At 39.7% G+C, this 24,579-nt stretch overlaps 1 protein-coding gene across 7 annotated transcripts in view; it reads right to left on the bottom strand.

Moving 5' to 3' along the window:
* Positions 1 to 24,579, bottom strand: part of LOC146450370 (uncharacterized) — a 75,760-nt gene that overhangs the window by 9,970 nt on the left and 41,211 nt on the right. For 5 of the 7 annotated variants that reach the window (XR_014860307.1, XM_085100386.1, XM_085100390.1 and 2 more), the window contains 14 exons: positions 22,479 to 22,778; positions 20,716 to 20,938; positions 20,293 to 20,573; positions 19,426 to 19,477; positions 13,940 to 14,490; positions 10,165 to 10,461; positions 9,767 to 10,063; positions 5,728 to 6,045; positions 5,016 to 5,196; positions 3,957 to 4,162; positions 3,452 to 3,636; positions 2,287 to 2,757; positions 806 to 1,017; positions 357 to 397 (listed from right to left, as the gene is read on the bottom strand). Coding sequence is in view for 6 of the 7 variants with exons in the window: in XM_085100386.1 (XP_084956512.1) it covers positions 357 to 397; positions 806 to 1,017; positions 2,287 to 2,757; positions 3,452 to 3,636; positions 3,957 to 4,162; positions 5,016 to 5,196; positions 5,728 to 6,045; positions 9,767 to 10,063; positions 10,165 to 10,461; positions 13,940 to 14,490; positions 19,426 to 19,477; positions 20,293 to 20,573; positions 20,716 to 20,938; positions 22,479 to 22,778 (3,615 nt within the window). In the remaining variant the exon portion in view is untranslated. The remainder of the gene's footprint in view (positions 1 to 356; positions 398 to 805; positions 1,018 to 2,286; positions 2,758 to 3,451; positions 3,637 to 3,956; positions 4,163 to 5,015; positions 5,197 to 5,727; positions 6,046 to 9,766; positions 10,064 to 10,164; positions 10,462 to 13,939; positions 14,491 to 19,425; positions 19,478 to 20,292; positions 20,574 to 20,715; positions 20,939 to 22,478; positions 22,779 to 24,579) is intronic. The other 2 variants (XM_085100389.1, XM_085100388.1) reach the window with 2 other exon arrangements.

Genomic DNA, 24,579 nt, shown 5'->3' with positions numbered 1-24,579 from the left:
ATCGATCAATCGATACATTGATTGAGTGATCGATCAATCAATCAATCAATCAATCAATCAATCAATCAATCAATCAATCAATCAATCAATCAATCGATCGATCGATCGATCGATCGATCGATCGATCGATCGATCGAGTTAGTTATTCATTCAGTCGATAAGCCAATCAATCGATTCACCGATCAATCCATCTGGGATCAACAAACAACAACCAGGCATGATGAGCATGCATGAGGTCAGGAAGTCAATCAGTCAGTCAAAACGTCTGTCAATAAAGTTATTAATCAATTATTCAGTGGATGGTCTAACTATTACAAGTGGTAGATGTACAGTTCACGACTTTATCGTGTCCTTACCCATTGTAGCAATTTCCCAGAGAAGAACACCGAAAGCCCATCTGAAAATTATACAGAACACAAATCCATGAATAGACTGTTCGTTACAGCCTTGATATCAAATAACACAGATTGCTGAAGAAAAGATAAAAGATAAAATAGAAAGGACGGTAAACAATCCGGCTACGAAAGAGAGGAAGTAACAGTGCACCATACGGAAGAAGATGGCAGCTGTAAATTTCTCCACAATAACTTGCGAACCTAACACAACAAATGAGCACCTTCCCTGTTACGAAGCTAGGGTCGAAGTTTTTACAAATGTTTTGTGTGTTTTGTGGCGTTTTTAGGGTTTTCGTACGGAAGAATTATGGGTAAACGTATCAATCACCGTCCTTTTTGGTACGGTGGATTACACGAATACTGGACAACTTGCTGTTAAACTAGGATGCAAGATACCTAACAACACTTACACATCGCTTTTCGTGGTGTATTCACTGTCAAAGAGTGCCTCGGGTGCCATCCATTTGACTGGAACTTTCTTCTTTTTATTCATTTTGTAGATGTCTCCGTGAATGTGGCGCATCAATCCAAAATCAGAAATTTTGACCACTTTGCCCTCACCAAGAAGAATATTGCGTGCCGCTAAATCACGGTGAATAAATCCTTTACTGGACAAGAAGCTCTGTAAGAGCAATCAATCAATCAATCAATCAATCAATCAATCAATCAATCAATCAATCAATCAATCAATCAATCAATCAATCAATCAATCAATCAATCAATCAATCAAATAATCAATCAATCAATCAGTCAGTCAGTCAGTCAGTCAATCAATCAATCAATCAATCAATTAATTAGTCGGTCATCCAGGTAATCTATCAATCTGTAATAAATTGATATATAGGCCAAACATATAACAAATGACCATGAACGATGAAAACATCCTTACTCGACAAGAAGCCCTATGAAAGCAAGAGGTACCTATTAAGTCAAGACAAGCAATATATGAATGAATGAATGAATGAATGAATGAATGAATGAATGAGTGAACGAATAAAATGAATTCGCAAATGTGAAAAAAATCTTCTCAACGAATGCATCACAGCTGTCAGGTGAATTACTTGTTGTAAGTCGAATAATTTAAAGATAGTTGGAAGTTCAACTGACATTGCCGCGAACAAACGATGCGGCATTGCTTGAAAGTTGAACTGACAGCTCTGGGTTTGAAAATGAACACAGTAGCGAGTATTTATGTGCAAGCTTTTACAGAGTTTGTTTAACTTTCCTGTTAATTGTTTATACAAATAGCTATCAAGTGTGACAGGTAAAGTCAACCTGTCAAACAGCCAGCGTTCCTTTTTTCTTCAGCTTACAAAAGTAATAAGCGTTGATTCCACGAAAACCTGCTTTAAATGAACACTCCTTCATGTCGAAACTAAATGGCAAAAGTAAATGGCAAAATGTGCGTCGCACAACCCGTATTTTTTGATTTGATACTTCGTGCATTTTTGCATGCTTTCCCAGAAAGCATTCAGGAAAAAAATCCCCTGGAATCCTACTGAAATTGGCGCTAGTTCTACTTGCGATTTTAAGCCGCAGCCTTGCCCAAGAGCAATTGCAGTAAACTGTGACAAAAGTTTCATCAAGACTCGCATGTGGAAACGAAGCTTTAAATAATAACAAGGGGCTTAGCTTATAAAGAAACTGTGGCGTGCGTTAACCCTTCATCAGCTCGAAACTTCAGCACTTGAAGCTCTTCACGGTGGTCAAATTACCTTATCAACTCTGTTGTTCAACAGAGCTCTCACAGAACAGAACTCTGTTGTTCTGCTGTTCAACTCTGTTGAACAGAACTCTGTTAAGCAGAACGTTCTTCGAAAAATAAGATAGGTACCGTGTGCACATTAGGACCCAGTTTGGAGTAGCTTTCAAACAGGCGAACTTTATTTACCATTCCCTGCGCGATTTGCCAAGCGAAACGAAGAAGATCGTCCGCCGAGAAATCGTCATCATGTGGCTTATCTCCGTCGCTTTCTCTTCCATCATCTGCTGTTTCTGGGGTAACATTTTCATCCGTGGATTGAGAAGAGTGCGCCAACGTATCAGCATCAATCTTTACAGCATAATCCTCGCTTGGTTCTCCACAGCTAGCTGATTCCTTGCTTTCGCTCTTTATTTCGTCCAAAAGTACACTGGATTTACCACCTGCACTGAAAATTTGTACTTTGATTCCATCCAACTGTTTCCCGCTGTCTTCATTAATACTGATAGCGGCGTTAGCTTCTCTACAGCGCACTAATTCCTCGCTTTCTGTTGTCTCTTCAGCCAATAGCAACACTCTTGAGCCATCTTCATTACCGAGTTGCGTGTTGTCCGCGTGAAGAGTAAATCTTTCGTCATCGTAAATCTTTCGAGAGCTCTTCTAAAAAAATGTCAAATGAAACAAAAAAGCTAAAATTGTCGGTAAACTTAGGTAAATAGAAGATACTAAAGTTATATATAGCCGTGACGAATTTTTGAAGAATTGGAAAAAGGTGCAAGGATGGACTGAGAGTATGGTCAATCGAGGGCACGCAGCACAATTGTGTACACACTATTGCAGATTTAGAAACTGCATGGGATGCTAGTCCATCATAGGGTAACCCACAACAGTATGTCACCGATAGCCAATTATCTACCTCGGTGAAAAGATAATTGAAAGTTTTTTGTCTATCCTGAACCAGGTCATTGAAATAAAAACACAAAAGGATGTATGCATTTTATTTCTGAATAAATGTTTAAAGGGAAATCTTCCTGAGTGAGATTTGCAACGAAGTAATCGAAGATGTGATTTATTTGGTTCTGGGATGTGGGCCTCCCGGGAAATTTTTCTTCAAGGAGACAAGGCAGTGGAAGCCTATAACTCCATTTGCAACCGATCTAAGGATCAAATTCATTATCGCCCCCACGACACAAGGCCAATTTAGTAGGTTAAAAGGAAGGATCCAATATAGAATACAGGCTATTTTTACAATTAATTTATGCGGAATTTGGGAGAACCCCTGACCCCATCGAGGGTTCACGAGTGTCACACAAAGGGAAACCTTTAATTAAGTATGTTCAGGTGTTAACTGCACCTGTTGTCTCTTTTTTCTAAGCCAGTTTAGTAGATCCCCATACGGAAGATATTCCAGCAACAGAAAGATAGGTTCTGAGCTAACCCAACAACCGAGCATGCTAACAACATTGCGGTGGCAACCGATCGATTTGAAGAGCTCAATTTCCTCCAGAAGTTGGTCCCTCGCTTCTTTATCTGTCGAATCTGAAAATACAATTACAAACTAGTCTACCTGATTGTGGCATTATTTCAGGTATTTCTTATTCATTATTTAGTGTTTGTCACTCAGCTTTATCTTATAATGGTTTGCATAGTCACTATACTACTTTGAATTAATTAACCATTCCCTCGAATTCAACAGTCAAGGTTTAAGTCAGTTATAAAGTCAGCGTAACTCTGAAAGAAATCTATTAAAAGAATTATTTATTGTCCATAATTTTCCCTGTGCTGCGATTTGTTTCACAATGATGTCTTCAAGCGACATTCAAGAGAGTCGTAGGCTAAAATATTCTGGAGTCATTTACCTTCAAGCACTTTAACGGCTACTGTTCGGCCTTCTTTGAAGTCGACAGTGTGAGTTCTTACATTGTAAAACACATCGATTCCAGGAGACTCTCTAAATATGCCTCTCAACACTTTACCAAATGCACCACGGCCAATCTCTTCTTTGAACTCGACCTGCTCCGGTAGAACCTCCCATCCCAACAGGGGAATAATGGTGGACTTCGATCTGTAAAATACCATTAAATAAACTCAAGACATCTCGCCCTGGCTAAAAATCACAGGAGTTGGTAGCCACTAAAATCTTAATTTTAATTCGTAGCTTCAATAGTTTGAGCTACTTGTTTAAATGCTATTGTATTCAAACAATCTCTTATATGCTTGAAGAAAATCCATCTCCAGGATAGCGCTATGGGGAAAACCAATTAAAATATTCATAGGTTCAGAGTAAATGGAACTAAAAAGCTCCACAGTTCTCGTTGGTCGTTTGACGTGGCTGGTTTTCCAGTAAATTACTTCGGATCTAATAAAGCCATTTAAAGGAAGTTTGAAAAGAGCGAAAGCTAAACCAAAAGGTCACTTGAATTGCGCACATGGGTTGGTTTTTCCAAGATTGTTTAGCCAAACCAAGTCATAGTTTTTTTCCCTGGACTAACTAAGTGGAACAAAAACCTCAATAAAGGTTATTAACTTGTTTAGATTGCAGAGTAAACAAGAGGAATGCTCCTAATACATCGAACTTGCTCGTGTGAAAAGTGTTCAGTACCAGTTGTACATTCTGGCACGGGTGATAAACAAATGAAAATCGAGCACGTGCACTACCTTCAAGTGAAAAATGAATTAGCCTGAGTAATGAAAATGCAGACCACGCTCTTTTATTGTAAAAAGAGGCACCAGACTTTTAATATTTCAATTACACTAACACTATGAGAATATTTGAATACTAAAACTGCAGGAAAAGTGTTGTACAATAAAAAATAATCACTTAGCATATCTTGAACCACGAAAGCATATCAAAAGCGAGTTCGTATAAAACGTGTTCTAACAATGGTTATAAATGCTTTAAAATATTCAAGAATTACCTCCTGGGTCCGGAGTTACGAGCCAGTTGCTTCTTTTTCATTGATTTTTTATACATCCAATATGTTACCATGATCAAAGCGATTACAATAAGAACAACAAGACCCGACATTAAACCAGCAACCTGCGACGGAGATAGAAGTTTACTGCTCTTTGAGGCTGGGGGTGTTCCAAAACTCGGGGCTGAAAATGAGCAAGACATGAAAGACTTTTATTTACTGATGCCCAGCTTCATTGCTATATGCGACAAAATAAAAATGACATTAATAACCCTTTATCTTCACAACAAACACTCTTCGTAAGGCGTCGTATGCTTTTTAAAATCGTTTGAGTACTTAGCAAGAAGTTGAAACAAAGCACTTCAAAAAGGGAAAGAGCGAAAAGTGAGTCCTTTTTTGTGGTGAATTCAGTCAACGCTTAACACACTTGTTACGGCAGGCACGAATTGGGTATCCTAGAGAGGAGACTGGAAAGGAAGAATTGTTATCATCTACCTACATACAGTGCCTGAACCAACTCTATGTTAAGTGAAATGTAAATCAACTCATACATCCAGGGCCTAATCCTAACAATTAATTCTAAGTTGGCGACTGGTCTGAAGAAGTCTCACTCTTTTTAACTCGGACTTGCTTAAAAACTTGTTGTTAGCCCCCATCCCTCCCCTTCACAGCCCAACAAAAGTAACAACAAAATGCTGGTTTGTGGAAAACTTGCCAGAGGTTGTGCTCTTGGTTGTTTTTATTGTCCGTTTTCTTGATCTTTCGCTTTGTCCCAACACATTCCAGGCAGAAACCTCGACAATCACGTACTCTGTTTCGCATCGTATCGGAAGGACATGATGAGTCTTTAAAACGTTATTGATATCGACTTTATGTTCGGGTGCCGCGTTTTCTTGTGGCGATATCTCTTGATAGTAAATAGAGTACATGGTCAGTGGACATCCATCGTCACCAGGCTTACTCCAGGTGATGTTTATGTCACAGCTCAATATTACCACTGCGATGCTGTCTATGGTAGGAGGTGAAGGTATAACTGTAAAAAAACAAAGCGTGTAAAATTGTAAGGCTTACTAATGGTGAAATGAAATGGTCAAGCGTAATGTAATTAAATGTCTACGTGTATTCCCAGCACTTAGCAAATCCTATTCACTTCTGGATGCTAAACAGAGCTGTGGTCTCAATCACGCAGAAACCTTTTGGAGAATCACGCCAAGCCGACCACAAGCAGGCACTGAGGGTGGTCACAGCCAGGGTTCGTTACGTCCTCAGTGGATCTTTTACGTCCCCAAACTGGAGACGGGATCACCATATCTACGTGGTCATCCAGCCACGTGAAGATCTAACCATTTGCAGATGTCTTAGAAAAGACAGCGCCTTTTCCTCTGTATTTTTAAGACCCCGAGTGTTTATCCGGCCTGGGTTCGGCCCCCGCGGCCTATCACTCTACAGTCCGGTGCCTTACCACTGAACCAACCAGACGTCCCAGACCTTGTTGCAGACATCCCGTTCTCCGGCGCTGCTTGTTAAGCTGGCCCATGGCAACTGCAGTCTCAGCTTTGGGACACTTGCATGTGTCACCTATCTTCATGTTCACAGTAGCGGTTGATGACTAGTGTCGTGTTTACACCTGAGAGTTTACCTAGGTTTTCGTTTACAGAGGTCTAGTTATTCAACTTTGTTGAACCGTAAAGTTTTTGGCTTTATAGCCTTACCTCCATCCTAGCATCAGCACTACACTGATGAGGCCCAAAAGGCCGAAACAGTTTTGTCTGCAGTTATATATATATATATATATTTATTAAAAACTGAATAATTGTATAATGCAATTCCAGGGATTTGATTGGCTTAGCGGCCATGGTATATGAGCCATTATACCATGCCCGAGAAATAGGGACCATTAAATTGTCTTCTGGCTGTTCTTGCAAAGCGAAATCAGCACGACCTAGCAATATTTCCGGATTGCCACTCGCGCTCGTTGGATATGAGATGATTATAGCCAACTCGGCGCTACGCGCCTTGTTGGCTATCTATCATCCCATATCAACGTGCGCTCAGCGCTCATGGAATAATCGTTAATTATTAAATTCTCAGCCTCGGATATTGCATTTTCAGCGTTCTGATTGGTTCACTAAATCCCAGTTATCAGTTCATATACCGTAGTTTGACCTTATATGGAAAACTATTGCCCCAGGTGTCGCTAAGCTTAATTTTTTTTTCGGCGGGAAGCGAAAGTTTCCTCGCAAAAATGTAGGGAAAAAAAAGGAAGAAATACCAAACAACGCCATCTCAATCAATATAACAACAATAAAAGCCATGAAGTTCGGTATGACACTACTTAATGGTACGTATCTCTGAAGTTTCCTTTAAAATCAGAAAAACTGCACGATTTTACGATTTAGATCACATAAACTTAACAACAACAACAATAACAACCGGTTACCTTCAAAAATTTCACGATGGCTTGCAAATCCTGGCGGCAAGAGGTTAAAACCAATCGAAGAAAGTTCTCAAGAAGAGCTTAATGCCTACCTTTATGTTTCTACGCATTTACGAGGACTCCAGTTACAAAAGTTCATCTATGAAATCCGTACGAGCGGCGGCCATGTTCGTTTCCGTCGCTCGGCACTACTCAGCAAAACATTTGCACAAACGTGCACAGCTCTTACGCTTCTCGATAAGCTTGAAGTTTAAAAACTTGCAATGAATGCTTGTCTCAGTGAGGTTGTACCTCGTACACTTGGACTTGCCTTAAGTGTTTTAAAACGTCTGCGAGGAATTCAGTTCAGCGTAAAAAAAGCCGTCCTTGATCCCTTCCTTCGCTCGGCATCACACAGCAAAACATTTGCTCAAATGCGCACAACTATTACGCTTCTCGATGAGCTGGAACTTCAAAAACACTTGAATGCTTGTCTCAGAAAGGCGGTAACTCGTACATTTAACCGTTTCTTGAATTTGAGATGGCCGACTGTGTTTGATCATCTTCGCTTTAGATTTTTCATTCAACTCCGTTTGCAAAGAGCTGCGCGTGTCATGTGATCATTAAGTTTCGCGCGCTTTGGTCGGAAGTTGCCCCAACATCCGGTCGTTTTAATTTGAAAGAAATTTTTACTTAAAATAAAATTCAGTAAACTTCAACAGCAATACCCAAACGCGGAGAATTTAATAAAACAATTATTCCATTCGCGCTTGTTGGATATGAGATTGGTTATAGCCAACTCGGCGCTTCGCGCTTCGTTGGCTATTTACCATCTCATATCCAACGTGCGCTCATGGAATAATTGTTAAATATATATAATGAGCAATGGAGGAACGCTATTGGTGGGAGCATGGTTACGTGGAAACAAGAATAAATTAGTCGAATGAAAAGGGTTCGTAGATTCCGTGGGAAATTATTAAGAGTGCCGATTTAGAAGATGAAGTTTTGTTCTAAACGTTTGCGGCTTTTGCGGCCAAATGTTGGCAGGTGAATGTGGAGCGACTGGTTTGGATACATCATTTTCATTCAGTTTCCACAAAAAAGACAAAGGTGCATGCTCACATTAGTTGGCTGCAATTACGACGTGGCTAATACTGACCGTTTCGTATTTTCCAAAGCAAAGCACGCACGGTTCAGAAATTAATCGGGGGCTTGCAAAATGGATAAACCCCTTACCGGATTAGTGGTATATCGGAGGAAAATGCACTAGGTTTAAGCATTGTCCTCAAAATTTCCTTGTTGTCATGGAAGCTTCGCTCCTCGACCAACCGTTTATTTTTTGGACAATCTTTCAGCCTCAGGAATTATCCTCCGACACACCAGTCACCTGGTCACCTAATGGGGTTTATTTACTGGTAATATCTCCGATAATAAAAAGTTTCGTGAAGCACTTTAGAATAAATATGAGCGATATAAAGAGTGAACGATGTTTCTATGACTCCATGTCATCATTATCAAGTACGAAATACATGGTAAAATTAATTATATATATATAGTAACGAAAGTGTGAAAACATTTAGGGAATAAACAAGGAAGTTGAAGTATTTTATTGTTATGTAAAAAGTCTGACGCGAACTGAATCCGACTGCGTGTTAAGTTTTGGTTTTATGTTCCTGTTAAACAGCATCTCGTAGATCAAGCAGTCAAACTTTGTGTGGGATTTCATCCAATTAGAACGGTAAACTGGCCTTGTAGATTAGTTGCTTGCTTTATCTATGAGATGCTGTTTATCAGGAACATAAAACCAAAACTTAACACGCAGTCAGATTCCGTTTGCGCCAAACTTTTTACATAACAATTGAATACTTCAACTTCCTTGTTTCTTCCCTAAATATTGCCTAAATATTTTCACACTTTTGTTACTATATATATACAATTAATTTTACCATGTATTTCGAACTTGATAATGATGACATGGAGTCATCGAAACGTCGTTCACTCTTTATATCCCTCATTTTCATTCTAAATAATATGTCCGCAAGAAGAAATATTTGTCATCTTGACCTCGGCTGCCTAGCTAAGGCACGCCTTTGCCTAGAATAGTTATAAACTTAACCGCCGTGAAATTTCTATTGTTTTGGGGATCGTTTAATACCGGGGGTATCAGCCAATGTTAACACTTGCGAATTTTTTTCCTTGGTTAGTTAATTCTGTAACGGCAGTAAAACGTTCAAGTGTTAAAACGGCTTGAGATGGTAAAACCTCAGTAGAAAGACCTTTTTAAACTAAAATTATTACTTGCTAACCTTAACACTTAGTCTCATGATAGTGCCATTACCTCCTTTAGTTTTGAACTTCCATATCCGGCTTTTATGAAAATAACTGTCTCTTTGAGAAGCAAGTGACGTGACTGCGACTTCATACTCTTTCTCACACATAACCTGAATGGTGTGGCTGGTTGCATTTCTGTTGACAGTAACTGAGCTCCAGTTTTTATTTTCAGCCTGTAAAATCACTTCTCTGTGGTAGACTTTGTACTGATCAACTGGACACGCCCCGTCCAAGGGGGGTTCCCATTTGACGACAACGGTTGCTCCTGTAACTTCTTCCGTCCTGTTTTTGATAACAGGTACACCTGCACAAGACCGTAAGTATAGAGCCTCAGTAGAAAGACCTTTTTTAACTAAAATAATTGCTTGCTAACCTTAAGATTTAGTCTCATGATAGTGCCCCTACCTCCTTTGGTTTTGAACTTCCATATCCGGCTTTCATGAAAATTACTTTCTCTTTGAGCAGCTAGTGACGTGACTGTGACTTCATACTCTCTCCAACACATAAGCTGAATGGTGTAGCTGGTTGTATTTCTGTTGACAGTAACTGAGCTCCAGCTTTTATTTTCAGCCTGTAAAATCACTTCACTGTAGTAGACTTTGTACTGATCAACTGGACACGCCCCGTCCAAGGGAGGTTCCCATCTGACGACCACGCTTGCTCCTGTAACTTCTTCAGTCCTGTTTTTGATAACAGGTACACCTGCACAAGACCGTAAGTATAGAGATACATCAAGTTTTGTCAATATTCTTTAAGCAACCGTACACAAAAAGTGGTAGACCCTCAGAACGGCACTTAATTTTAAAATTATATATACTTTTAAGTTTACATGTAGTCCACTCAAACATAAATACTATTGAAGCAGAAAATAGTTTAAACTGAGCGAATACCAGGTACAACTTGTGCGGCCACAGTAAAGACTTGAGCCAGTAAAAAACATCGTCACGAAACTTGATCACAGCAGCGACAAGATGTTCTCTCTATTTCTGCTTACAGCCAATGTTACAATCACAAGTTTTACTTTGGGGCGCAACGATCGTGCTCGAAAAGTTTATGCTGTGTAACATAGCGCGTGCGGGCAATTTTCAGTGTATGTTTCTGATATCTGGTGTGAGCTATCGGCACGTTGCTTTTTGCTTGTAAATGAGTAACATTGTCTTGCAAGGAAAAACACGCACAAGAAAGGAGTCTTTAGAATAAAAATTAAACAACAGGGCCCAGTTGTTCAAAGATAGGATAACTTTATCCTGTGGATAAATCGCAATCCAGCGGACAAAATGTATTGGTTAGAGTCAGTTTTATCCTCTGGATAGCGATTTATCCGGTAGTTAACGTTATCAGTAGTCTGGGAAGGATGTTTTAGGCCTCTTTTTTGAGGGGGAATCCCATTTACTTGAGGGGGAATAAATTAGCGACGATGACGTTGTCGCCTATTGTCTTGATTTCATGAATAACATTAACGTGGCATTAATTATAAGATGACGCCATGCTTTATTTTAGTCTTACCAACAGGTTATGAACTTGTTTGACAGCTTTATCAATGATGTCATGCTCTATTTTTATCTTATGGCAGTCATGGTCGGTATCACCGGTTTGACAGATTTTTTAATTAATTAATTTTTAGATTCTTCAGAGTGAAAACAGTCTTTTGTTGTCATCGTTTATTACAGTGCTCGGAATAAGAATGTTCCGGTTCATAGATTCCTTGATCCTTAATTGTGCGTGTTAAAACACACACACACACACACACACACACACACACACACACACACACACACACACACACACACACACACACACACACACATTTCACAATATGCATATCACAATAAAGTCGATTATGTTTGATGTTAATTACTGTCCACCTTTACTTACGTTAACAAGGGCCAACGTGCTTTTGGCTTTCAGATCAGAGACTTAAGCTCTTGTGTAACCTCTCTTCACGGTCCGTTAGCCACTAATTATGCGAGTAGCAGTGATCCAAACCAAACCTAAATTTGCATAAAAAATGTACGGAACCTCTACTTTTTTATCAAAAACAATAGACAGCTTAAGTTCATAGAAATAATCAATTAAAACACAATCAAAACACGCGACTACTAAAGGCTTGCTATTAAACAAGGAACATTTCTTGAGATACCTGACTGAATAACCCATTGTCTTTGACTAGCGAATACAGAAAAAGATTTTAATACTGGAGATTTTGAATGAATAAAAGTAACTCTCAGTTCTTTTTCTAAATCGCCGAGTTTGCCTTCATATGTTTATGATAGTCATCTGTTCCTGTACCTCAGAACGGGTGATGTCTGCTTTAATTGTTGCTTTTTAAGGGAATATTGGTTCCATCATGGCAACTTAATGAGGACTGTGGTATCGTTTTATATAAACGTATTTACTACGGTGTCTAAATGGCAGCAAGAAAATTAAGGATAATTCATACAGCGAATTTCAATTTTCTTTTCAAATAGTTGAATGTTATGATGACATTTATGATTGCCGTTTTTCACTAAAGAATGCTATCTTCATGGAAATGGTTGTGTAAAAATGCAATAGATTGTTAGTGCTTATTTGTTAATGAATTATTTCCTTAGCATCTTATAGTAAATGGAATTGTAAATAGCTTTTTGTATTGACTTCTTGTAATCCCAGTCCCTACGAACAATTGTAATATATTATCTTATTAATTGTAAACACATTGTATTTCATTTTATATGCTATTATGTGTAATTTAAATAAACCATCATCATCATCGAATTTATTTTCTAGAAAAATGATTGTCCAATTATGCAATTGGTAGTCTTTTTGCGTTAATGAATTTTCTTTTTCCTGAAATAAAAAATGCATTTTCTGGAAAAGGAATGTCAAAAGGAGCTATCGTTTGTCTGTTGAATGTTAATACATATGCAAATGTCGTTCTTGGAGGTTTCTTTCGCGTAACTGATGAAGTTTATTCTTAAGTATGTTCACCTTATATAAATGAAAAGCAAAAGGTGTATTTCTATTTTTGCTGACCTTGCCTCCTCCTCCTCTTCAATTCTATTGTTTGGTTTGGAATCTATGAACTGGACCATTTTTTTTCCGAGCACTGTAACAAACGATGACAACAAAGACTGTTTTCACTGTTTAATTCCCAACAAAGCTCAACCTGAAATGAATCTTTTTAGTAATTAGGCGGGAAGGGTGCTTAGTAAAATGAGGCGAGAAACACACACGACAAATATTTTTTTCATTATTTCCGAGTTTTCGGGAAAATATAGAAAAATCGAATAGGACAATGACAGGGCAATATTTCACTTTAAGTGCCGTTATCCAAAACCACCTTAACACACCTTACATGAACAGTTTTTTTGTGTGTATTAATCTCCCAAAATTAACTTCTGAAGACTTCCGAATGCAGATTCTTTAGCTTAGAAATTGTAGATCCTGAAGCTTGCGACTGGCCAAAGGGCTTTCGCCTTCCGTGGAGCAAAAATCTACAATAATTTATCGAAGCATTTCAGAGACACGGAAACTCTTAGCGTTTTCAAAAAAAAAAAAAACCTTTGAGGAATCTTTTTAATTCAAATATTTTTATCGTAATTTTTTCTCTATTTTATCATCTAAATGTAAATAGTCCTCATTATTATTATTTTAATTTTCACGTATGGCGGAAGAGCCTCCAAAGGGGAGCTATACAATAAAGTATGTATGTATGTACTATATGATGTCATGTATCTAAAAAGTAATTAATTAAAAAATCTGTCAAACCGGTGATACCGACCATGACTGCCATAAGATAGAAATAGAGCATGACATCATTGATAAAGCTGTCAAACAAGTTCATAACCGGCTGGTAAGACTAAAATAAAGCATGACGTCATCTTATAATTAATGCCACGTTAATGTTATTCATGAAATCAAGTCAATAGGCGACAACGTCATCATTGTTAATTTATTCCCCCTCAAGTAAATGAGTATCCCTCTCAAAAAAAGAGGCCTAAAACATCCTTCCCAGACTACTGTTATCCGCTCTTTGAACAACTGGGGCCAGGTTGTGATTTTTAGGTTTCGTTAATATTACAGGGTTCAGTTTTTTCCCAAAGTATTAAAGTATAAATAAATCAACCAAGATAATTATTTTCAGGGGTAGAAAAAATTAACCCAAGAGACCATGAAAATTACTATGTAATGACACACCAACCTCTTAGTCTAATGATTTCATCCGGCGATAATGCCGTGCCAAACACATAGAGATCCATCACTGATCCATAGAACTGGTGATCAGACGGGTGGCCATCATTTCCAATCTGGTATGGCTTTCCTGTGGGAGGGTGGAAAGATGTCTCCTTGGGAGAAATTGTTTCAATACCCACCTTTTCACCATCAATGTAGATTACCACAGATCCTGTTGCGTGATTCCAGGTGACTGCCACGTGTGCCCAAGTGTTCAGAGACACCTTCCTAATAGCAGACACGCCGAAGATTGGGTTTCCACTGTTGTTGCTGTAGCGGCCGATAGCGATGACCTGGTTTTCAAAACTAAGATGAAACTGCCATGGATGAAGCCAGTCATTAAAAATCGTATTCTTCCCATTCATGTCCAACTTCGTGGGTTTTACCCAGCAGGAAATGGAAAAACTTCTGTCGTTGAGGTAGATTATTGGAGTAGTGGCGAATGTATTTGATTCATTGAAAATTGGGGTCATGCTTCCTGGACACCATCCTTTAATAAAGGATGGTGATCCACTGAAACTGCAAGAAGAAAACAGTCAACTATTATTCAGATCCTAAAATTTTCTGATGTACAACTGTTCAACAAGTAATGAAACGCTGCGTTTTGAATTGTTGGCTCGTTACATTCAATGTTCGTTACTTATAAGAAACTAACGTTCTTTAAGCGAAAGGCTAGGAGCTTGTTTGCTACAAAAGTCGCAAGCCGTAAAAATCCAAAACCAACGGGAGAAGCGTACTTCATGGAAACGTAAATTCCTCGTTACAGTTCTGGACTAGGTACACTACGACTCAGGGTAGACACGTTTAGCAAGTTGTGGAAGTCTCTTCAGAGCAACCTGGGCGAACGCCTTCCCCGCAATAGTCAGCAGCGAGATCCCCCGGTAGTTATTGCAATCGCTGCAAACCCCCCTTGTTCTTATAGAGAGTGCCGATCTTTGCATTACGCATATCGTGTGGTACTGACCCTTCCTCCTAGCACTGACAGAGGAGATCATGGAGATGGTCCAGGAAGATGGACTAAGCACACTGTAGCAATTCTGCCGGAATGTCATCTCTTCCTGGGGCTTTGCCATATGTGAGAAAGTCGATGGATGTGCTCAGCTATTCCTCTGTTGGTGGTATGTCAAGATCCTCCATGACTGGTAGGCTGGGGTGCTGCTAATGGCCTCCTCAGTGTCAACGTTCTCTCTTAAATACAGGTCTTGATAGCGCTCGTCCCATCGTTCCATCTATTCGTTGCGGTTTGTGATGGTGTCACCGACAGAACCCTTCAGGGAAGCTGTTTTTCCTGCACTTGGTCCGAGGGCTCTCTTTGTGCCATGGTAGACCCCACCAGTGTGGCCGCTGTCAGCATATTGTTGGATCCTGTGACATAAATTCAGCCAATATTGGTTGATGCAGCATCTTGCATTTGTCTTAGCATTGTTTCTTACTGTTCACAGAGCAGCGTAGGTTCCTGGCTGATGGTTCCCTCTTGTAGTTCTTATAAGTTAATAAATTATTATTATTATAATTATAATTATAATTAAAATTATAATTATTATTATTATTATTATTATTATTATTATTATTATTATTATTGTCGTTCTTTCTTGCAGAATGTGTTGTGCTGTGAATGGTGTCCCGCAGGAAGTGCCATCTCTCTTCGACAGTATCACTTTGCTGGTTTGCCCTCTAGGGCATTTTCAACAGAGTCCGTGAGCTGCGTGCAGAGTTTAGGATCAGACAACCTTGCAGTATTGATGCGTGGGGGACCAGAATTCTTGGAGTGGTGGAATGTCTTCGTTATAAGGCGAACCTTGCTTCGCACCAGTGTGGTACGTATCACAATCCGCATTGTTTGCTAGCTACGTGTGATGAGTACACTCTTTGGCTGGGCTCTTCTGGCTCTGATTAAGTCCATTTGGTGCCAGTGATGGGACCTTGGGTGCATCCAGGATACTCGGTGGTATGGCTTTGTGTCGAAGAATGGATTGGAAATACAGAGCTTGCGGTAAGAACAGAATTCCAGTAGTCTCTGACCATTTCCGTTCACTTTGCCAATGTCAAAGAATCAATCAGGCCAGGAATCGTGGTCTCCGCCTACTCTAGCGTTAAAATCTCAAAGCAGAAACAAGTGCTCCGAATCCGGTACCTTGCCAACTGCAGCCTAAAGGTCTTCGTTCGTAAAACTGATTGTTGACCTCCTTGGCAGAGCATAGAGTTGGGGCATAGATGCTCAGTATGTTCAGGAAGCCCATTCATGCAGAAAATCTTAAGGCGAGGATACGTTCTGTGCCGTCAGATGGTGGTTCGATTGCAGACAGAAAGCTGTTCATTACAGCAAATCCCACATCATGCAGTCGTACCTTCCCGTTTAGCTCTACCCTGCCAAAAGAAGGTATAGTCCTTCTCGGGTAGTGTGCCACTTTCTGCGAGCCTGGTCTCTCGAAGTCCACATTCAATCTGGCCAGTTTGGAAATGATTACAGCTGTTTTTATTGAGTCGTCGATCCGGCGTTAATCGACAGATAGGCCAGAACATATGACGTTCCAGGTCGCGAGTCGCAGGGCTGGTAATTTTCTTCTTCCTAGTTGTTTTGCTTGGTGCAATTATGCCGTCTGCTTGTTGAGTGATCACTCTAAGCCCCAGGTAGCCACTGAAGCAGGCAGACCGTGGCGGGTAATCCTCCTCTCTGGCTGGTGTGATCCAAAGCAATGCAGGGCAATACATTTGGCAACAGGTTGGCCGCAGGAGCTGCCCGAAGAAAGTCGACGTCGAGGATCCAACCGCCATAGGGTCCTCACTCCGGAATTTTCCACTAGGATTACTCCTGATATCTTTTCCATGACTGGATATCAGGGGCACCCAACGGATCGTTTCGGTAAAGTATCTGTTCGGAAGGCTCTTAATCCCCTACAATTTTCTAAAGGGAATTTTCACCTCGAACTTTCGTGATATGGGAAATTTAAGGCCTTGTGTTTTCGGATTGATAAAAATGTCGTTTCGGTTACCGAAAAAAGATCAGCTAAGATTTTCGGAAAGGAAATAAGACCTCAGGTTTTCGGGAAAGGGACAAACAATGACCTAGTAATTTCGAGAACACTCAAGTTCCCCTAGAATGACCGAACAGATAAAAATATTATAGCGCAGCCTAAAATGAACCTACAGAGCTTTAAAGGCACTCCAGATATCCTGAAATAGCGTTTCAAAGGATCTGAGAGAAAACTGTCGTTAGGTGCCCCTGTGGATATGGCTGTAAGGCTGCGGATGTTTGGAATCAGAGCTTTCCTTCTTCTAGATGAGCTGCCTTCCCAGGCTTAAAAGTACTATGAACCTGAAGCACCTTGTTTTAAGGCGCCAGAGATCCACCTTCGCCCTTTATCCTGGCAGTAGAAGCAGTAGCCGCATGAGGAGGCTAGGAATTGGACTTGGTTGTCAAAAGCTGTCGGAGACGCAAGCCGTATGGGAGCACTTTATAGATAGTGAGCGATTGTCCTCACTACCACCCCAAGCTATGACAATCATGTGCAGCCGTACTTTATCGTATTCTCCAAGGTCTGCACGATACAGTAGCTTATCCATATTGTTCTACCTGCGTTGTATCTCTGGAATTACTGGAAAAGTCATTAGGTTCTGCTGCTTTAGATATTGCAGCAGCTCATGAGAAATGTTGGGTTTTGCCCTAACTTTCTCGAAAATTTCTTCGGAAATATATAGTATAGTTTATTATGGATAATTATATGGCAGCCAAAAGGCTGAATTGTATAATTATTTACATAAATATTAAGAATATTAACTATTTACAAACATATTAATATTTACCAGGTAATAAATTTGTTTGCAGTCTACAACTGTCCAGAGTGCTTGGCTTTAAGTCAACCAGCAAGTAGCCAAACGGCCCTTTGCACGGCTTCTTCATACTGTTTTATGAAACTTATGTTTTTTAGGAAACTTCTGTTTTTTTGGTTGACTTATTATTATTTTTTGTTTACAGGTAAGCACATGCGTAAATGCTTGTAGATAGCTAAGCCCCCTGAAGTTTCTAAAATTAACTCTGCTAATATTTTTCTAAGTTCAAGAACCTTCATAATATAAACTGTTATCGGAAAGAGGCGTAAAAAGCTGAGAGAGGCGGAGCTCCTTGAAACACGTCTGACCTCGTTTGTTCGCCCTGAGTCGACCGCTGAAGATGGAGCTGAGAACCCTGGACCACACTGTAGAATTCTTCATAAAGCTACTCCGTTCTTGTCGGTCGCGTGCCAGGGTTTGAATCTCAGCAAAGGAGTTTCCAGTGTACTCTTTATTTGTTAACATGTAATAGTTTTCTCTGCTTGCCTGTTTTTCTTCTTCCTTTCACAGCGCCTTGGATGAAGGTTTTAGCGAGGTCTCTGGATCTGGTTATGTTGCCATGCCATCTTAGTTTTCTCTTTGCTGCTGTTAGGATATCTTCAAATGAGCCATTGTGCTGTTGGGTGGTCTTGTTAACATGTTTATAAGTGTTTTGGTCATGTATGACATGCCCAGTAACTTTTGGTAGCCATTTTCTATAGAACCTTCCAGATCACATTGAGCTTTGCTATTTCTTCAGACATTTGTACACCCGTGCAAGGATTTACGGTTTTGGCTATTCGCGGCTATTGGCAACCTTCACTATTCGCTATATTCAAGTTTTCCAGGTGCTCTTTTATCTCCCCACTTGGTTATACTGTTGCATTAAAAAACTATAACGCGAGTTAAACAGTATTATCCAGGAATTAGTCAATCAGATAACAAGGTGTCAGTAAGGTAATGTAACAGCGTTATACCATATGTCCAAATAAGGTTATTTGTTGGTTTAAAAAACCTGGTCCCCCTCGCGTGATGCAATTATAGCGTTACACATTTCATTAATTTTATTTCCAGAATCGTGACGTCAGACGAAAAGCTTTGTGAGAGGCTAGTTTGTGTTGCTGGGAGGGCATGACGTCAAGAAAAACACTCTGCAGCTAGATATTTCGTCCGTGCATGGCAAGGTTTCTCGTTCTAAACGTATTTTATTGCATTTCCAACGGAATCGTTGAACTTTTAGAACAGTCTTTCAAAGACATAAATTATTTGTTTAATTTTTAAGCAACGTATCAAAGAGGGTGTTTTTAGCTAGTTTTTAATTCTTATTTCTAATTTTTATTTCTTATTGCTGTCTTTGTATTTTCTACTTTTACATAATTGTAATTTTTAAATCATTTGTAAGTTTTTAAAACATAACGTAGTTTTTTTTTTCAATCTACAGGGCCCCACTGAATATCACTTTCGTAATGTGGGCTCCCTGTATAAAGATTGTTATTATTATTATTATTATTATTATTATTATTATTATTATTATTATTATCGTTACTATTATTATTATTATTATTATTATTATTATTAAATAGCCTTAAGGTTTCCCTGTTTCTTCAGTGAAACCCTGAACATTTTACTTTGGATTTGACCAACCTAATGTCCCGATCTCGACCATTTAGCAGCCAGTGGCCAAGGATAACCATCTCTAAAAAACAAAAACACAGCAACATTACTCGGAGTGTCATGTGACCTAAACGGGGATAAACGGGGATATCAAGTTAATATACTTGATGCTAAACGTTGAAGTTTGATTGAAAAATGTCCTAAAGTCATCACGAGGCGGTTTCTGCTTCTTGCTGTCTCAGTTGAAACGACTTGCAGTCTAGAAAGTCCTGGTGCAACAATTGTTGCCAGTCCAAGGTAGCAACGTTATTTGTAAGCGTCTTTTTTACGATAGGGACATGAAGCTTTTGTGGTTCTATGGGCCGGTCAAGAATTTATTCTATAACAGCTAACTTGAAGAAAATTTTGACCGTGTCACACCTATGTAGACTCAAATGCGTTAATCACCTGTGAGCTAAGAACGTCTCCGTTTTCTACCGCACCGTCGTTTTTGTGGCCTTCAAGTGAATCGGCCTAAGAAATATTCTTTTATACCTCTGTGACCTTTTTTAAACGCTTTGATGCACGTAAGTGAATATCTGACAATTGTCAGAGATTGTCTGTCCAACAAGAGAACTTCTTTGTACAGAACCGTTTCAGAAAATCGGGAACAAGTTAGGTGATTCAATCTGATAAAAAGTAGCCCCATTACGCAAAAAGATGAGACTGAAATTGATGAAAGATTTTCCAGCTTCAAGACCTTGTAATACTTTAGTCCTTGTGATCAGTTTTTACTTTATCTGAAGACATATTGTTATCTGTTTATTGTAATTTTGTAGTTAGCTTCTTATCTATGCAACGTACTTTGAGGGGAGTGGATAAAAAGCTATGCATGTAGTCACGGTAATGCCGGCATACCTGGAGGAGGCATCCTGCAGCATCTGAAAGCTTCGATACAGTGCAACTCGTCACAGGCTCCTTTGTACACACCCGTCAGGTAGGACCAGTCTTGGCACTTGCTCCAGCCTTGGCTAGTTATTGAAGCCTTCACATCGTGCTCAGAGCATTCCGAGGAAGTGTTTTGGTAGTTGCTAGGCCTGCAGCACGAAGCTTGCTTAATGTTGTGCAGCCAGATGTCGTTTGAACGGTAAAATCCTTGAAGAAAATAGCCGTCAGGGCAGGAAGCCCAGGAGTGGTTTCTAGGTTCGAAAATAATACATTTAAGTCATATAAATCTGCGTAGTTGCCTCATTTTTAATTCGATGTTGAAAAAAAAAATCATATAGATCAAGGAACAAACGTTTATACTGAAGACTCTTTGAAGTCACGTTTTTGACTGACCTGCTGAGTGAAGTTGTCCAGTCTACTGTTTGACAAACGAGTGTTTCATCTTGGTATTCCTGTGGTGGCGTGCAACATCTTCCTTTCGTCAGCTGGTTTATGCCGCCATTCTGACCAGCTGATCCCCTCCAAACTCCATTCAAGTATCTTCCCAGTGAGCAATTTACCCATCCTGGTTGAGCAGGGACAATGTGCCAATCAACTTCGTCGCAGCAGCTGTATCCTACAGCCAAAGAAAGTCATCTTTCATTAAACGCAGTTCAGCCAGAGTGGAGCCCAACTGTGACTTAGTAACCAGTTGAATTGGCTTAAAAAGAACACTTCTAGTTTTAAGCAGGTGTGAACTTTTAAACAAACTCTAAAACTCCTGAAATTTAGGTAACAACACCTCCTTCCCACACCCTACTTCCGCTATGACGGAACTAATGATGGTACCTACTTCTGCTACTGCGTATACGTTCTGCGCGCTTTCGGAATGGTCTGAGAAGCTCTGATTTCTTATGGACGGGGGCTACTAATGCAAAAGGTTGTTTGCGTGAGACGATCTTAACAAGATCTTAACAAAATCCATTGAAATAACAAAAAAGTTGAGGGTAACCACGCATTTTTCAGAGATAATTAAACGTTAATTTGGACATAAGCTCCATACTTTTTTGGACATTAAAGTTAAATTGTTGCTAAATTATCTCTGAAAAATGTTTGGTTATCCCCAATTTTCTTTCTGGTTTTCAGTAGCGCTTGCTAAGATCTGCTTTTCATGGTAAAGAAAACTGCTTTGTAGGGTGAAATTAGTTGTTGGTATTAGTTTGTTGGCTATCGCTTGCATTGCTGTACTGTAGTAAATGCATTTTATAACCATCCATTTCCTGAGCGCCATTAAGAACCAAATTTCACAACTGGTAATTTGAGTGTTGATTGCATTAGGTGCCTACACTATGTACCACTCATAGAGCATAGCACAACCGACTGACAAATATTATACTGGGAAATTCAAACGTCTTACTAATCCTTTGAAAGATGGGCGAATTCGAATTATCTTACAAGTCAGCCTAAAACAGAAACTACAATATTGGCCAAAAACCTGGTAGCTGTTTTTATCAGTGATCCCCCATGTCACTTCCCTATCCTCTGTTCCACACGATTTGAAATGTTGTACGTGTAACTGCATTCGATCATTATTGACTGGACGAGCGGTGTGTTTCAAATAAAAAGCGGGGATGTTGAAGGAAATATAGCTGGGATTTTAGTATGCGGTGCAGGCCGTGTTTAGTTGACAAAATCAAGATCTATTGATGAGTTTTTCTTAAATCGATCCTTATAAACGGCGCTTATGACTGCAAACAAAACAGCTGTCCACTCGGCTGTTCAGCTGTTAATCTGGTTTCGCGAGTTCGTTCACTCGGTTTTTCATTCGTTCGTTTTCGCCGGTGGGCACTCTGTGGACGGTTTGATCGTTAACTCGGTCATTCGGCTATCCATCAGCTCATCCGGTTATTTGTTCGCTTTATCTTCCGTTTGCTCGTTCGTTTGCGTTTCTGGTGTGCTCAGTTATTCCTCCGTTTCTTGCTTTTCATGGGCATAAACATGTTATAAACAATTAAACTTAACCAATTTAAAGCTGTATTAAAATATTACGAAGAGGTTTCTTCATGTTTTAATACTTATAGCTGTCATGCTACAGAGAAAGACTTCTTCTTTCTCCATTGATCTGAACGACAAATTCCTCAAATAGATGATGCTTAATAGAAACTATCATTAATTACCTCTTTGCGTTTTAAAATTCCACACCTCGCTTTTATTTAACGCATTGCCTCCATATGAATTTTCCGCGGTAACTGCCATTTCATATGCTTTGAAACAGTGAAGATGAATGGTGTAGCTGGTTGTATTGTTATTGACGGTAACTGACTTCCATTCGCCTTTGTTGGTTGGTGAATAAACCTCTCTGTAATAGATATTGTACCACACTGGACATGCCAATTCCAAGGGAGTTTCCCACTTGATTATAAAGGCTCCACCTGATAGTTCCTTGACGTTGATTTCACTTTTGATCACAGGGACACCTGAACAAGAAAAACATAAACCTCACATCACAATGGTACTCTGAAACTGATCTTCGGTGTTAACTCAAACAGCAGCCGTTTTTAATATTTGTTGGGTGGTCAGGTATTGTCAGTTCTGAAGCTAAGAAATTTCAAAATCTAGGGCTATTGATAACGTTCGGAAACTCTTTGAATCTTGCCATCGCGTATTGAGAATAATAAAACTTTACTTGAGCTCCTTATGGGTTCAGATTATTTTTCTGTTTCATGTTTGAAACTCCTCATTCAAATTCATACTTCATTCAAACTGGCCAAAAACGCAGCCTTGCAAAGAACCAAATGGACCTAGCTTAGTAAAGCTTTTTTTCCCGTTCGCGTCGCCGTCGCAGTTGTGTTTTCGTAATGTCCCTATTGTTTTATTAGAAAGGCCCCTGTGAGCGAGTCTTCAGAAAATCAGCTGGACAGAAATTGCTCAACATTGACTGCTAAATCTGGACTCCAAAATGTTATGCTTGCATGTTCTCCTCAACTTCGGCAATAAGACTAAAGTTGTCACCTTAAACTCTGCGCAAACATTGAAAACACCAGACACTCCCAGGTAAAGCTATAATCAAATTATAGCGTTATAAAACTTTAATAAATGCACTGAAAAGACATCTTCCTCGGAAACCAATCAAGATCGGGCGAAACTCTCGCACACATAAATTACTCACAACGTAAATATGGAAAAGTGTTCAAAAGTGGCTCGTTCAGAAACGTCTTTTAATAAGGGAGCACTGATAAATATCAACACATCTTCGCTTGACAATAGAGGAAAAATCAACTAATATAAACTGTAAATATCGACACATTTTCCCTAGACAACAAAGACTGAGAAAAAATGTGTATAAAGTCATTGTGATTTCACCACAGCAAATGTCCTTAAGTGAGACGACTGTCCTCAAAAAGCCCTCATGTGAACCACTCACGAAACTAAAAAATCCTTGAAACCTTCAGCATAGTTAATTGAGGGACTGGGTATCAAACTTTGCCATGAAAACAATGGTGCTGCAAGTTATGTTGGAAGGGCCCCTACCGTGCACAATCCTTTGTTTTAACGTTCACACTACAGTTGAGTATCTTAACAGGAATGTTTGTATTAGTCAGTTGCTCCAACACATTTCAAAATCTATTGCGGTTTGTGCACGATCAAGGCCAAAAACGATAAAAGACATATAACAAAGAAGTTTGTCCAGCTTCATAATCATTGCCTTTTATTAGCTATGCCTCCAGAGGGTGGTCTTTGCTTAGAAGAAGAACGGTAGCTGGTGACACAACAGGAACGTTTTGAACCTTTGAACCTTAGCAATCGGCTCAAATTCTTCGAATGATCCAGCATTTTGTGGCTCATCAGTTCGCCATATGACTTTGTGATTTCGTTGGCGGACTTCTCCATCAATGCGATCTCGGATCAACTTCTCGGAGGGACTGGTCTTCTTGTTCCAGAAGGTAAGCGAACGCGGACTTCATCTGCGCTGACGTTTTTTACGCTTATGCAGTTTGTGGGTGTCATTGACAGGGCTGAATTCAGGCGTTAGACGGTTTGCGTGAGTTGAAAACAGCGTCTGACATCGACTACCCAAAAATACGTTGGGCAGGACTCATTTCGGAGTATTACGCCAGTGAAGGAGAACTTGGAATTCACTAAGATCAGCGACCTGCATTTTTTATTTAGGCGTCCAGCGGTACGAGTGGCATTCCCAGCCTTGACATTGCTCTGTTGATCTGTTGATAACGAGGAATTCACTTCACTGACATGTTGAGAATTCCACTGTCCTGAGAA

This window comes from Pavona decussata, unplaced genomic scaffold, assembly GCF_977016875.1.
Source record: "Pavona decussata unplaced genomic scaffold, jaPavDecu1.1 SCAFFOLD_468, whole genome shotgun sequence".
Lineage (NCBI taxonomy): Eukaryota > Metazoa > Cnidaria > Anthozoa > Scleractinia > Agariciidae > Pavona > Pavona decussata.
The sequence above is the reverse complement of the archived record's forward strand: the minus strand, read 5'-3'. Positions and strand labels throughout refer to the sequence as shown.